Here is a 15,195-nt window from a genome sequence, read left to right as displayed (position 1 = left end):
AATAAACCAAAATGAATAAGCTGTGGCATTAAAAAATAATCAAATCACAAAACAAAAGTTGATTTTGTTTGCTTTTGTTTGAAAATTCCAACCTGCAAGACTCGCCAGGGATAATATAATAAGTCCATTACTCAGTTGGGAACATGACCTGCAAGGCCAGCTCTGTGTATACCAGCCTGTGAGTTAAGTGTTATCTGGACTTTTTGGCATGGATTTTCTTGGAAAATGAGCAGCAGGCTGTCATTAAAGCACAGATAGAACACAGATATTTCTTAAGGAGAGATCCAAAAAAGGGTTGTGATCATACTGTTCCATTTGTCAACAAACTTAATGAAGAATGTGGCCTCAGAGGCCTAGGAAAGCATGTGTCAGGAACAAGAGACACCCTAAACTTGAGAATGTCAGGTTCACATTGAACCCAGGGATACCAGCTTGTCATCACTCACATGTTCCACCCTGTACTTAAACACTTTGCTTTCTCAGAAATGGCCTTGTAAGTAGAAGAAAACAGCTGGCAGTGCCTGCTATTTGCATGTATTTCTTTCATTCTAAACTTATATTCAAGATGGGCTTGAACCCAAACCACAGATATGCAGTGTGAGTTATCTACAGTCAGGAGCCAAGTGTGGGATCCTGAGTCCATCTGTAACCTAGACGTTAAGCGATGTTTTATGACTTCAGATTAAAAAAAAAACAGCCTCTCTACTTCAAAACTTGCAAGTAGGGCTTTCAGCTTCAAAACTTTGCCCAATGCAAACTCCCATTGACAGTCTGTTGGTGCAGGAATCCAGCCTGACTGTGGTGGGAGGAACATGCTGCCACACTACGTTTTCTCTCAGCAGCCTCTGCACAAATCACTTCCAAAAACATTTAGAGATGTTGCTTCACTTAAAAAGCAAAGGAGGAAACAAAGCAGTGAATAGATGCTGAACTGCTTCAGCATGTTCAAGGCATATCTGAGTTTACTGACTGGCATTTGTAGGTTTTGCTCTGCAAAACAAGAGGGATCAGCCAAGCAGTGTTATTACTGAACAAGATCCAGCTTACTACTGATCTGAAATTCAGGGTGAGCTTTTTAGCCCTGGGCCAGTGTCTATGTCTCTCCCTGCATATTTTCAGGGATGCAAGCACTGATGGTGTTCACCTCAGACCTTGCTGTTGAAGCAATTGGTCATGCTCAACCCTGGACCATTTCTGTTACCATCTGCTGCAGGGGCTGACTTTGGAGCACTGTCCTTCATTAATGCAGCTTTGTTGCCTGTGATATCCCAAATACAGCAGGTAGAATTGGAGAGGATGGGGTATTTTTTAAGTGTAATGCTGAAAATAAATCACTACTTCTCCACTTCCCTGCTGGTAGGGTGACATCTCACTACTGATCTTTGTCATTATCAAACAAAAGAGTTTCTTGTAATCAGTAACCTCCATGCCACACTAGAACATTAAAAGATCCAGGCAGATGTGTGAAGAAGATATTTGCACCTTACTAAGGGAATGACTATCAAGTGGAAAACAATAAAAAGTGCAAGAGAGATGGAACTTTGCCTATTTACCTCTGTGTCCATGAGGGGGTTGGGTTTTCCTGACCTTTGTTTGTTAGCAGACCTTCAGCAAATCATTGATGATAGAATAACCCTTCTTGAGTCTGGGGAAAATGGATGGTGGTAATGTTGAAAAGTCCATTTCTGGTCACTCAGGAACATAAATGTCCAGAAAGAAAGCATCCTAGGTGGAAGGTTTTTAAGAAAAAATAGTATAACTAATCCTAAAGATCTAAATAATTTTGTCCATACTGAGTGTTTTTCAGCACTCCCTTGACAAAACCCAGTTTATGCTCAGGATTATGGTCACTCTTTTCCAGCAGCCCTCTTGGGGAATACAATGTTTGCCGACTCCCAGGCAGATGTTTAAGTGCCTCTGCCAGGCAACCCAGTTTCTCAGCCAGTGTTAAGTAAGCAGGCAGTGTGACACTTCAGGAAGGCATCCAGTGTTAATTCTGGCAGTCCCAGTTATTCTTTCCTGTCTGAATGAAAGCTGGCTCCAAACTTGCCCTCATCCTGACACAGGCAGTGCCGTCCCTGTGTTTGCAGTGTTCTCACTTGGCTCCCACAGAGTCAAGTGCTGCTGAGCTCCACCAGCTCCCTCTGGCAGACATGGAGCTCTGTTTGCCCACAAGATCCCAGCAAGTAACTGCAGAAGATATTTGGATCTTCCTTTTATTTTGGGGTTGATGTAAAAGGCTGAAAGGAAAGATTTTCAGCCAGATAAGGTTACAGAATTACAGATTCTCTGTTTCCTTTTGCTGTCATTCAAAATAACAAGCATAGAAAATTCTGTTTAAAATAGATGAGCCTTTTTGACTTAAAGGGTTTTCATGTCAAAGATTTAAGATGTCAGGTTTAAACATGACAGTGATAGTATTAGGCAGAGTATGAGAGCAGATACTTGTAGCAACTGTCATTTTTTTTCTGACTGTTTATTAATGGTCTTTTGTGATTTATAGTAAATGTTGTGAAGGATCTTTAGGTCCATTTATCACTCAGAGAAGCACCTTTTTTTCCTTAATATCTATGTGTGTCATAATTAAGGGTGAATGCTGCTTAACGATTTAGCTCTGTTCTTAACATAAGAGCATTCAAGATGATATTTAATCCTAAGTAGATTTGATACCTTTTTTAAGTCTATAAAGCAAAGTATTATGTAACTGTCTAAAATCAGCAGCATTAAAGGAGATCATATTAAACATAAATATACAGAAGGTTAAGGTTTTCACTCCAAATGGAGCCTTCTACCCCATTTTAAAGTGAATTGTAAGGAAGACACCTATGTTTCAGCACTCAGCTTTATTAATATTTTACTAGACAGCTTTCTCCTTGTTCAAAAAACAAGTCATGTGTGCTGAAGAACATCTTTATATCCATGAAAGGCTCTGGTGGTGTGCCATAAATTCATCATGTTCCTTTAGGAATACTTCTTTAAAAACTATTTCAGAGTAATTGCCTATTATTAATAATGATGATTCCTTTTTACTGTTATGGCAGTAGCAGTGAAACAAAGTGTCTACTTGTGGTTTTCATGAGTGCCTGTGTACTTCTGTGGTCCCTGTTATTACAAATTCAATCTGATGAACGTAAATATGCTTGGAGTCTCACAAAAGTATATGTATTAATAACAGGGGAAAGTGCCAGGAATTCAATTATTTTGCCCAATGAATCCCAGGGAGACCCAGAAATTGAACCTGTATTCTGAAGTGTGGGACTGGTTCTGTAACCATGGTGCTGTCCCTCTTTGCAAAGATGCACTCATCTCCACAGAGGTGGGTTATTTGTGCCTCAGTCATTTTGAGTACCTGCCCATGACCAGCCATGCCTGTAGCACCAATCCTGCTGTTTTGTTCTTTCTACAGTGCATAATGCAAGGGGATTGCTACCAGTTTGTGAGCAGCTGAAGCTCATTTAATAGAATATTACCCAATTTGTTATGATTATACTCAGTTTTTATCTCTGCCCCCTTCTGTATTGCTTGTTTTACTCATTGTGCTCCTGATAACAGCTACAGTTGGAGCCATCTTGGGTCTTTTCTAAATAAGGACAGCTTTAACATCCTGCAACAGGTTTTTTCCCTCCTCTGGCTTTTGCTTCCAGTTCCTCCCCTTTGCTCTGGTCAGTAAAATCAGTTTTACTGCTGATCTGCTCCCCATGGATTCCCCAGAAGAGGAAATCCTCCCATGGTTTCATGAGCTCATGTTGGGACACTTGTTCAGTGCTCGGGTGTAAAGGACTGTGAGCGTGCCATAAAGCTTTGGAAAATCAGGATATGCCTTTTGGCACCTTTTCAAGCTCAGAGGTATTGTTTTACATGGAAAGAGGAAAAAAAAACCCTCCAACTTTCTAATGGTTTCTTATTGCTTGGCTGCTCAGCATAGTAAAATTAGCTTTCCTCAGATAACAGATGAGACTGGAAACGTTGAGGAGTTGGAGGTGTCATGTGGATCCATCTGCACCAGTGTGATTTGGTCCCACAGTTCTCTTCCCACTGGACTCTGCAAACTGGATTCTATTTACAGTTAGAACTGAAGCAGAACTGAGTTAGAATGAGAAGGGTAGCTCATTTAGAACATTATGTGCCCAGCTTTCTGCCAGACATGAATGAGAAAAAACACAACACTTTGCTTTCAGAGGTTCACTTTGAATGGTTTTTGTCATGACCACACTTGGAGTTTCTGCTGTAGTAAATAAAATCAAAGTGTAAATGACTGACTCCTTAAAAAACATTTTATGTTCACTTGAAATTGTGAACTGTAGAGGGGCGAATATGTGCTTCTGCACTTCCATAGAAGATTTGCAAAGTGTACTGAAAAATGCAGTATTCCAGGATTTCCTTTGCGGAAAATAAAGATGTTTCTGTGTATCAATCCTCATATCTAGCTTGATTCAGTGGGGCAATATTGATATAATAAAGTGGTTCCATTTTTATCAAATGAGACCCTTTGGAGTCTCACAGTAAGAGAGAGTATTCTTGTTCTTCCAGATGCCAGGCAAATAGTAGCACATCAGGGCACAGTACAAATAATGCTCTCTGACACTTGAATGTATTCACTAAAATATTGTACATCAAAAAGCCTACATACATTGCATTCCCTGAATAATATCATGCTCACAAAATTGTTTCTAAACTCTGAGGTGAGCAGAGTGATGCATGCAGGAATCATGGATACAATATTGCTTTTAATATGCAAAATACCCTTCTCTTCCACATCAAGTGTGTATAACAGTGCTGTGATACTGGAAGGAGAGTGATTACCATACCAATAGTTCAGAAAGTTTTTTTTGTGCACCATTAGAAATGTAGCATTAAAATTCCTCCTCTTCTATTTGTTTTTTTGTAATGTCATAAGTTGATACATTACACCTGTTCTTTATCACAGGTGTGATTGAGTCAGAATTTCCTGAAGCCCAGGAATAAAAACTGGAGGAGTCAGAATAGGACAGTAGAAACAGTGCCATGGTTAAAGTCACATTGCAGATGTATATACACAGTTCCACCTAGGATTTGTGGCTAATGTAATTCTTTATTGGAAGGCTTTGACCTTGTTACGGATTCTTGGCAGCTTTTCCCCACTCTATTCATTACTAATGCAAGCTGTCAATCACTTTAGTTCTGCTTTGACATAGATTGTGGCTCATAGGAGTTAGCTCTGTCATTCTTTTTATTTCTTTCATCTTTACTATCCTTTTTATGGTATTTAAAGCTGGAAGCATAAAAGGGTTATATGTATATGAAAAAAATCTGTTTCAGTAACTCTATCAACCTTGTTATAAACAGTCTTTGATTAAAACAGTTACTTTTGAACACAGTAAAATGAGGCTGTGGCTTTTTACATACAACATCTTGTAAATTACCCTCCCCCTCAAAATAAATCAGAGCTCCTACTTACATTACAGTGCTCAGGATTGATACAGGCAGATCAGCTGCCACGTCCTGAATAACATATTAGAGAGGTTTTCCCTTTCCATGTGTTTTGAAATGAGAGAGCTATCATAAGTGATGTCTTACTACACATGCTAATGTTAGCTGAAGCAACAATTTCCACACCTTATTTCATTTCATTGACCTGGGTGCTGATTAATATTTTAAAAGCCTTGATACAGGTTTTCAGTTCCTGTGTCAACCCAGTCTTTGAAAGTTTAGATTTGAATTCTACCAGCCTGACGTTAAATAATTTAATACTAACCAATGGAAAGGCAGTGAACAAATCATCCAGAGCAATCCTTTTCTTTAAAAAGCAATCTAATGGTAGGCATATATAAGTTTGAAGATAAAAATATGAACAATTCATTATTGAAAAAAAATTGCAGCTCCCTTTCAAATTAGAAGAGAATATTACTTCCTGATAATGGTGTAAGAATAGAAGAGAAATAAAACTTTGTTATTGAACAGTTATGGTATTAAATTCTGACACTAAATATTAATCTGCTAGGTGCTGCACTATTATTATCTGCTAGAATAATGAAACACCCTTTTTTATGCAGAATTCAGTGAGTCCAGCAACTCCAAGTAATGCCCATCAGGTTTGCAGTTTTTCTGTAGAAACAGATCCAAAGGAGAGATTGGGCTGGATCTGAACAACTCCAGAGGGTTTTTTCCTGTCTCTCTCTTCAAATAAATTGTAGGGAGTGGGACAACAACAGTATCCAAATAAAAGAAGTGTTGCTGTCTGCTCTGGTAGATGCTGCAGTGTAGTTGAGTGCACAAAAGTCTTGCTCAGAGCTGGGCACCCAATTTTCAGTGCCCTGTGCAATCAGACTCTTTGTTCTCAGGAATTTGCATTTTAAATAGACAATCCAGATTAAGGATAGGCCACATAGCCTCTCTTTTACACAGCAGGAACTGTTGCACAGATGTATTTTCTTCTCAAACAAAAAGCAAAATTCATCTCAGTCCCAATGCAGTGCCTCAACAGGAAGATCAACTACTCTGTCAAGTCTGTAGTCAGTTTTCCAGCATAGACCTTGCTATTTCCAGATTTCATTGGTTGAACTTTCCCTAAATATAGGCTTGTGCAGTAAAGCAACCTTTGTAGAGTGCTGCTTCTAATGGAAAGACGTTGCCAGCCTGGATGTGCTGTTGACTCACCGGTCAGTTCCCATCTACAATTTCCCACTGTCCAGCAATGCTCTGCTCTCTCTGAGTTTACATTTTGATTTCTGAGTAGAACAGTGAAACAAGTGGCCTATTCATCATTAGCCTAAAAAGGAAGGGTTAGAATGAATAAACCTATTGTTGGAGAGCACCATCTATTTGCCAAATTCTCCTCACAGCAATTAACATGACTACATCTAATTGGGAAAAGGTTCAGGGAGATAGCTAAGGAGGTTTTGTTAGGAGGTTTTGTTCCTTGATGAGGTTTACTGCTGTAGTCAGAATTATAACTTTTTTTAACATCTGTATTTACAAGATTAAAAGTTTCTTATTTTTCTTATTAGATGTTAATGAGTTGGAGTACTTCACATTGTAGCTACCAGGTTTAATTTTGAAGATCATTTATAACAACAGTAGAGTAAATTATATGTTGAAAACAATATAATGGTCCAGATGTCAACAAGAACAAAAAAGTATAAGCCACACATCAGGCCTTGGGTTCTCTATGCAGCATAATGATACAGCCACATAATAATGCATGTCTGCTTTAATTGGCTTTTGAAAAATAACACATTAATTGAAAAATAAACAAGCTTCAGGGTGATTTGGGCAGATCACCTGTACCAGTGAACTGCAGTGAAAGAAAGATGGTTGGTGTGTAATGAGGTCAGTGCAGGTCCTCACCTGGAGCCATCAGCAGCCACACACCTGCAAGTCCCAGCTTGCAAGAGCTCAGCAAGAGCTGAAAAATACTCCAGGTACTGATGGTATCCCCTCCTTCAAGGCATTTCTCATCTCATACTTTGTGGCCATGCTGTGCACAAGCATCGGGGACTGGAGAAACGCTTGCACTGCAGAAGCACAAGAAGGGAGATGGGTGTAGGTGCTGCAGAAGAGCTTCCTTCCAGCTGGCTTGCAGAAGTGCAGGTCTCCTCTGTCAGAAGGGGTCCCAGCTCCCCAGTCTGCAGGCAGCTGGATGGAGACACCCTCATGGTGACCTTAGCAAGGGACAGAGGCCTGGCTGCCCTTCCCCTGAGTGGGGATGTCACCCCAGGGCTCCCATCCCCAAGCACAGGAGGAGCTCCTCGGGAGAGGGGTGAGCAGCCACTGATGCATCTGGCCTGAGTCATGGGCTCTCCCTGCCAAGTCATTCTGCATCTGTGCCCCCAGCCTGGTCGGGGCTCTGGGTCAGGGCACAGCACGTCTGGCTGCCCTGCAGGACTCTGCTCAAGTGCTCAGCAAAATGAGAACAAACTTAAAAGGAGGGCAAAACTGATGTTTCTATTAGCTGTAGAGGGGCCTTGCACTTAGAGAATGTGACAGGCCCACACTGAGTATGAAGATGACTGTAATACCTCTGCTGTTTGCTTTGTGTGTTTGCACTGCAAGCTCTTTGGCCCAAGGACTGTGCCTCATCATGTATTTACACAGATCCAGCACAGCGGGTCACTGGTCTCAGTAGGGGCCCCCATCTCAAGTGATAATAATGAACTGGCTTTCTTCTAAGTGTTATTTACCCAAACAATGCTGTGTTCTGTTGTGCAGCATTGTTTTTATTAATTTTTTTTTCAGTTCACATGATATAAAAACGTTGTCCACCCAAACAGTGAAGAACAATATGAGTGCTCATCTCCTGCTGGGAAATAAAAATTCAATAGTTTCAAATATCAGTCCTTCCTGCCCCCTTTAGTCACTTTGAGGACTTGGATCTGATGATAAAATGCTTTAAATCCATTTTAAACCTTGTCTGGACTGGCATTCCTTGTCTGGATCTTAGCAACATAACAAAGCTTGCTTTGAAAGTCTCTTCAAGAGGCAACCCCCAGTTCATGCAGTTGAAACCTATGTAAGGAAGGCCAGTTTATTTGTATAGCAGCTGCTTGAATTGCAGAATCTAGCCCAACATCTTTCAAAACATGATTGAACTTTATATCTGCAGAAATCTCTGGAAAGAGTGCAAAACCAAGTATTTTTGAACTGAGATGCATTTTATTTAAGGAAAAAATCACAAAAGACAATCTAAAATATCTACTAAACTTATTTTATTGGAAGCAAAGATTCATTTTTACACACTTTTATGCTTTTGTTTGTTTGTTTGTTTGTTAAATGTATGTATACCTTTTTCTTCTCTGCTGAACTGCATTGTAAGAAGTTGATTGTGCTTGTAGCTATGTACTAGATCTATCTTTAGTATGGTGAGATGCTAGGAAAGGCATTTTGGGTCTTATCTGATTGTTTTGCAAAGCATACACAGTTGCTCTCAACCCAAACTACATGATGAAAATGAATGCTTCTACTGTAGTAATGAGGATCAGCAATGATGCCTTCAGCATGAAACTGCCCGGTGTAGCCAAGGCATAATTTTATTATCCCAGATGAAAGAAAAATATGACCTCATTGTGTTTTGTATGAAAAACATTATTTTGAGCCTGTCTGGTTCCTGCATGCTTGCTGAGCTGTGTTACTCAGCAATGTTTGGCACATGGTAGCTTTTTCTGAGTGAGGCTGGTGTGCAGAAAGAAAGAAAATAAGGCCAGGTTGGAGCTGCTATCTATTTCCATGGTTTTATTCCTGCCCTTTGAGTTCTTTGTCAGACAGTTGCAGTCTGCTCCAGAATGACTCCTGTTGTTTTGTGAGCACATCCCTGCTGCAGTGTTACTCCCAGAGTGCTAAGAGAGGTAAGTTGTGTTTAGAGGTGGGAAAGGTCTGGCTGGGGCACTGCCTTTCCCTTCTTTGATCTAGGATAAGAGGTGTTACTCCTTGTATCAGTTGTCTTAATGAGAGCAGAGCATGTCCTTAGGCAGATGTGCACAGCTGTGTGTGCAGCCCCACACACACCCCTCTGTGTGGAGGTTGCCTGGGCACAAACCACTCCAGACAAGCTCTCAGATTTAGGTGGAAAGTTGTTTTTAAATTAAAAACAGTCTTGTGATAATTCCATAAATAACACTTTTTTTTTTCAAGGCTGGTGTTTCATTCTGGCATTACAAAATAGAATTACTATGTTTGCCTCCTCAGTCTGGGAATCCTTGTGGTGTTTTCTATTTTATTCTTCCTGGAAACATTTGCAATGAAATATGAAGGCTCAGTTTCCATCTACTATTAGTGTTTTCCAAGTAAAAAATATAAGACCAAAATTACTAGATATTGATGAGAAAGGCAAACACTCCTACAAACACATTTTCTTTTTCTCCACTTTTCTGTTTCCTTGTTTACTGTAAAAAATTGCACGAAAAATGTGTTTTCTTGTACTTTCTTGAGCTTCACTGAAAAGGAGGGATAAAGGAAGAAATAAAAATGGTTTTCAAAAATAATTTTATTAAATACAAAATGTAAGATCCATTTTAATTCAGTGGTTAGTTCTCCATAATACTTTCAGAAATGCCTGTATGTTTTCATCCTCTGCTCTTTGAATTGCCTTCTATGTGCAGTTGAAATTTTCTAAGTAGCTCTACTTAAGTCAGTTGAGTAAGGAGCCGCTAAAAGAATTAAAAAAATAAAAAGTGCATGGACTTAATGAGCAACAAAGTTAGTGATCTGTAGCAATTACCCAAGTGAGTAATTTTGTTTCATTAATGCACCCTAAAGCACCAAGCTGTTTTGTCAATGGGCACTGCAGGGCCATTGCCAGGCACAAAGAGACAGTTTTGTTACCAACCGCGGTGCAAGCGATAGGTTTTACCAACAAGGAGGGAGAGAAAGTAGCTCAGTGTAGGAAGAAAATTAAAGTCCATCTATTATTGTCACGGAAGCCAGTGGCAATGGTTGTGAAGATTCTAGCAGAGCAGGGTTACCCATCAGTTTGTTCTGGCTTTTCCCTTTTTTCTTCTTCCCTTGGCTTTTTCAGTTTCTTGGTTACTGTGGTTTTTTAAGAGGGCATCTTGATGCACAGAGCATCATGGTTTGAAATGGGAAGGAAAGCATATTCCTGGCTTAGTTGAAGTCTTCTTGGAGGAAAATAGAAAAGCAAATAGAAACAGAGGCAAAGCTGTTATACCTTGTAGGCACCTCTGGATCACTCAATATGGGACACACACAGTGTATGATATATTAAGGTGAAGTATTGAATATCCATAAAGGCGCACTAGCAAATGGTGTCAATTTTCAAACACTTTGCTTTGTCAGCTTCACAAATTTAAAATCAATCATCAAAAAGTCCCTGTATAGATCAGCTGAAGAGACATATAACCTTATGGTTATCTCCCTGACGAAAAAGTTGAAATTAAAGATGAGTTTATAAAGAGTCAGATTGGCAGAATTCTGTAGTGCTAAAAGCTGGGGTCGTCTGACCTCTCAGATTAGAAACAAATGATGAGGATAAACAATGACACACAGTGCACTGCTAATAAATACATCTTGGAGGACAGTTGAGCACACAGAAAAATAGATTTCACAGAGAAGCTTATTTTCAGCATGAATGCTATTTTCTCACTGCATTATCATAAATATGAGAGGGAAAAAAGCTATAAATAAAAAATTCTCAGGCACTCCCTGGAGACTTGTCAAAAGTACGTAGTTTTTGTACACTGCAGTGTAAAAGTATTCATTAAAATTAATTTTTAAAATGTCCTGTCCAATATTAGTTGCCTGATGTCCTTCCTTTGATCATAAATTATAAATGAACTGGCAAAAAATGAAGAAACCATGATTCCATTAATGAATTATTTAAGTGTGATTGTTAGTTTTTGCAATCATAGGCCTAATAAGCTCAGGCTTGTGACACTGAAGTGTTTCTTACTTGAGGGTGATGATGATGGTAACGCTATTAACATAATCAACATGTCCCATGAGTCACGAAGCCAACCAGTTCCTTGGTGGCTCCGTGGTGGCCCAGCCCCTGGAGGTGGCCCAGCCCCTGGAGGTGGCCCAGGCCCCTGAAAGTGGCATGGCCCCTGGAGGTGGCATGGCCCGTGGAGGTGGCATGGCCCCTGGAGGTGGCATGGCCCGTGGAGGTGGCACAGGCCCCTGGAGGTGGCCCAGGCCTCTGGAGGTGGCACAGGCCCTGGAGCTCCCGTGGGCCGGCAGGAGAGGGAGGTGACACTGAGGACATTCGGTGGGGTTCACTGGGCAGCAAAAGGCCAGGAGCACACTAAGAAAGGATCTTGTCCCCCAGCAGCCTTCCAGTGCCCGTGGCACACGCTGCTGGCTTGGCCCACTCCAGCGGCGGCTCCGGCAGCTCCAGCGAGTCCGAGAGCAGCTCCGAGTCCGACTCCGACAGCGAGAGCAGCTCCAGCGACAGCGAGTGCAACGAGGAGTCCCGCAGTGCCACGCCAGAGGTGAGCCCACCCTCAGCTCTGCCTGGGGGGAAGCATGGAGGGGAGCAAAGCCCCCTCCCTGTAGGGGGATGCTGGAGTTCTGTGCTGTTTGATGCTGTTGACTCCTTTTCCCTTTGCCTTTTCACATGTATGACCCACATACTCATTCTAGCTTTTGGAAGAATCTTTCTGGCCTACATTTGAGTTGCTTTAAAGAAATATTTAGATTTTTGCCAGTAGCTAGAGAAGATTTTATTGACACAGTATTCAGCTGGGACTAAGGAAAGGCAACATGACAAAACTATCTCTTTAGGGACTAACTAAACTTTTTAGTTGTATTAAATTTCTCCAGGGCTACGTTGTAAACCAGATAAGGAAGCCTAATTAACCATAAATACTCCATAAATACTTCCATAAAACTAGCAGTCACCACTAGTTGACTGAAATAAAAGGGTACATTAAAAAAGCTGTCTTTTAAAGGGAAAAGCACTGCTTCTGTCTGAGATTTGTTCCTTGTCATCCTTCAATCTGCAGCCCGAACCCCCCTCAACAAACAAATGGCAGCTGGATAAATGGCTAAATAAGGTGAACCCCCACAACAAGACCATCATCAACAATCAAAATGAGCCTCACAGCGAGAGCAGCTCCCAGGCCCAGAACAACCAGCAGGCTGAAGGGCCAAACAAAGGGAAGCTCAACAGCAGCCTGCCCCCGACCGATCCCAAAGACCGGGCGATCCTCAGTCCCATCCGAGAGAAAGCCAAACCACGGGTTGCCCAGAAAACCCCAGAGGCAAAAAGCTCCAAGCAGAAGTCACCAGCTCATAATGAGCCAACTTCACAAAGGACTACTGGGAAAAAGCAACCCAAAAAGGTAGAAAGGACTTCCAGTGTAGAAGAGTATAACTGGCCCAAACCAAATAATACCAGCAACACTCCCAAAGAAAAAGACACACAGGAACCCCCCGAGCAGCCAAAGGTTCGAACTAAAGCAGCTGTTGGGAAGACAGCTCCAAGGAAAGAACCACGAACTAGCACAGGTCTCACTTCAGAGAAGAAAAAGTACAGAGGCCCCAGCAAAATTGTCCCAAAGTCCCGGGAGTTCATTGAAACTGATTCATCTACTTCTGATTCAAACACAGACCAGGAGGAGAGCTTGCAGGCCAAGGTGCTGCCAGCCTGCACAGGGTCTGGCAGTGGTGTCAAAGTGAAGGACTCTGGCAGTAACATCCTCAGTGTAAGTAGCTTAACCAGCAATGGCAGCAACACATCCATTGACCAGACCAGCAATGACCTGGAGGAGCAGCTCTTTTCTCCTATCCCAATCGTACAAAATGAACTTCTGTCCCCACTGAGAGAATATGAAGAACTCAAATCTCTGTGGGTGAAAATAGACCTTAGTTTACTCTCTAGGATACCTGGACAGGAAACTTTTGAGACCACGTCTGTGAAAAGTGAACCAAGAGAGGCAAATGTGAAACACAGGCGACCATCTCGAGAGTCCCCCACCCCAGCAGCTGAAAAACCCTCCACAAAATCCAAAAGGAAACACAAGGTAAGTAATTTTCATTGTTTAAAGGAAAACACTTGTGTTTCTGAGCTCCCTGGAGGTCAGGACCAGAGGCAGTGGTTCCTCACTGCATCTGCAGCCAGGCTGTGGGGAGGCATCACAGCACTGAGGCTTTATTGGCTTTACAAAGGACTGACATTTACAAGTGCACTACAAATTAACATCAGAAACTAGCAAAAAGCAAACACCAGCTGAAAAAATCAATAAACAATGTATTTTTTGAGATTCTTCTAACAAGTTTTTCACTGTATTTGCTCGCTCACCTATTAGTTTCCAGTGTTCTGTAATCTGCAGAAAGTGATGAGTTCGTATTAGTGCAGTTTCAGCCATACTCAGAAAATGTGACTTCTATTTGGAAGAGAGTGGTTTATTGCCTGAAGAATTAAGGTGTTTTCACCTCTGGTTTAAACAGGCTTCATCAAAGTCAGTGGAATGGTGCTTGCTTATGCTCCTGGTGAATTTAGTTTTTGTATTGTTTTGTGGTATGAACAAATATGATACATAGAAATATAATTTACTTAACTAGCTGCTTTCTCTGCACAGCTTCCCAAAAAACAAATATATTTTGACTGAAGGCATTATGTTTTATCATGTGTTTTATGTTATTTATGCCTAAGGGTATCCTACCTTGTGGGATATGACATTGCACTTCAAACTAAATGTGTTTTCAGAAAAGAAACTGAGGTTTTATATCCTAAATGAATTTTTGTGGTCAGTTTTTCCAGCTGAAATGCTTGTACTCTGGTCTGCCTGTGAAAAGTCATCAGAGTGTATTTTTTTATACTCCAAATTTTATAAATCATTGTGAATATGACTTCAGCTGTCTGTTTTGGAGGACTTCTTGAAATCCTGAGTTTGAGGAGTCCAGTGGTACAAGAGAATTAATGCAAGACAAAGACAGACGATGCCAGGCAGACACAGGGTCTCCACCCCTGCCTAAATGAGTCACTGCACGGGCTCCTTCCCTGCTGAATTAAGTGAAAGCAATCACATGAGTAAACTCAGCAGGTTTTTATTCAATTTATATTCTAGCTGCACACTACAGAGATGCAAGAAAGGAGAAAGAAAGAGGAGAGGGATGTATAAATGTCCATACTTATGTATGTCTAAGTACACCAGGGTGCATATTAATTATACCAAAAATAACTCTTGCTATAGTGATTCTGGGTAGCTTAGTGGAGTGTCTGTATCATGGAGAAGGAATCGTGACTAAAACACAAGAGTAGTATTGGCAACTAAAGTGAGGGCTCCCAGGGAAGAAAAATAAATAAGGGGGAGTTATATGAAAGGTGTAAGCTCATCATTTCCTTGACTGAAACTTTGAATCAGAAAGTAACAAAATGGAGAATCTTGCTCTGGGCCTGTGCTAACATAAGCTGGACTCTGAATCAGCCCCTGTAATTTTGTAATGTGATTGTTCACTGCTACCCAAGAAACAAGCCAATTAGGATGACTTCAGGGTACAGCAAGAGTTAAAGTAGGGTAGAGAGAGACTAATTTCTAAATCATGCTATTAAAAGATTTATTTTAGCCATCTACTAGTGGACTCGAAGACTGATATGAAGGTTGCAGTGACAGAGCAATAATCAGCTTTGTTTGTCCTGGTTCAGGCACAAAAGTCATGCATCAGGGAGTCTTCCAAAGCAAATTTCAAATGAGCTAGTGCTGTTAATGACTACCCCAGCTCAGTCCTCCACTCCTAGTCCTGTGAGGAATACTTATTCAGAGA

General features: G+C 41.0%; 1 protein-coding gene across 5 annotated transcripts in view; it reads left to right on the top strand.

The window, feature by feature from the left end:
• Positions 1–15,195, top strand: part of AFF2 (ALF transcription elongation factor 2) — a 323,600-nt gene that overhangs the window by 279,104 nt on the left and 29,301 nt on the right. For 4 of the 5 annotated variants that reach the window (XM_058032601.1, XM_058032603.1, XM_058032599.1 and 1 more), the window contains exons 10-11: positions 11,756–11,918; positions 12,432–13,451. In XM_058032601.1, coding sequence (XP_057888584.1) covers positions 11,756–11,918; positions 12,432–13,451 — 1,183 coding nt within the window. The remainder of the gene's footprint in view (positions 1–11,755; positions 11,919–12,431; positions 13,452–15,195) is intronic. The other variant, XM_058032600.1, reaches the window with a different exon arrangement.

The sequence above is a fragment of the Melospiza georgiana genome, chromosome 12 (assembly GCF_028018845.1).
Source record: "Melospiza georgiana isolate bMelGeo1 chromosome 12, bMelGeo1.pri, whole genome shotgun sequence".
NCBI lineage: Eukaryota > Metazoa > Chordata > Aves > Passeriformes > Passerellidae > Melospiza > Melospiza georgiana.
The sequence above is the reverse complement of the archived record's forward strand: the minus strand, read 5'-3'. Positions and strand labels throughout refer to the sequence as shown.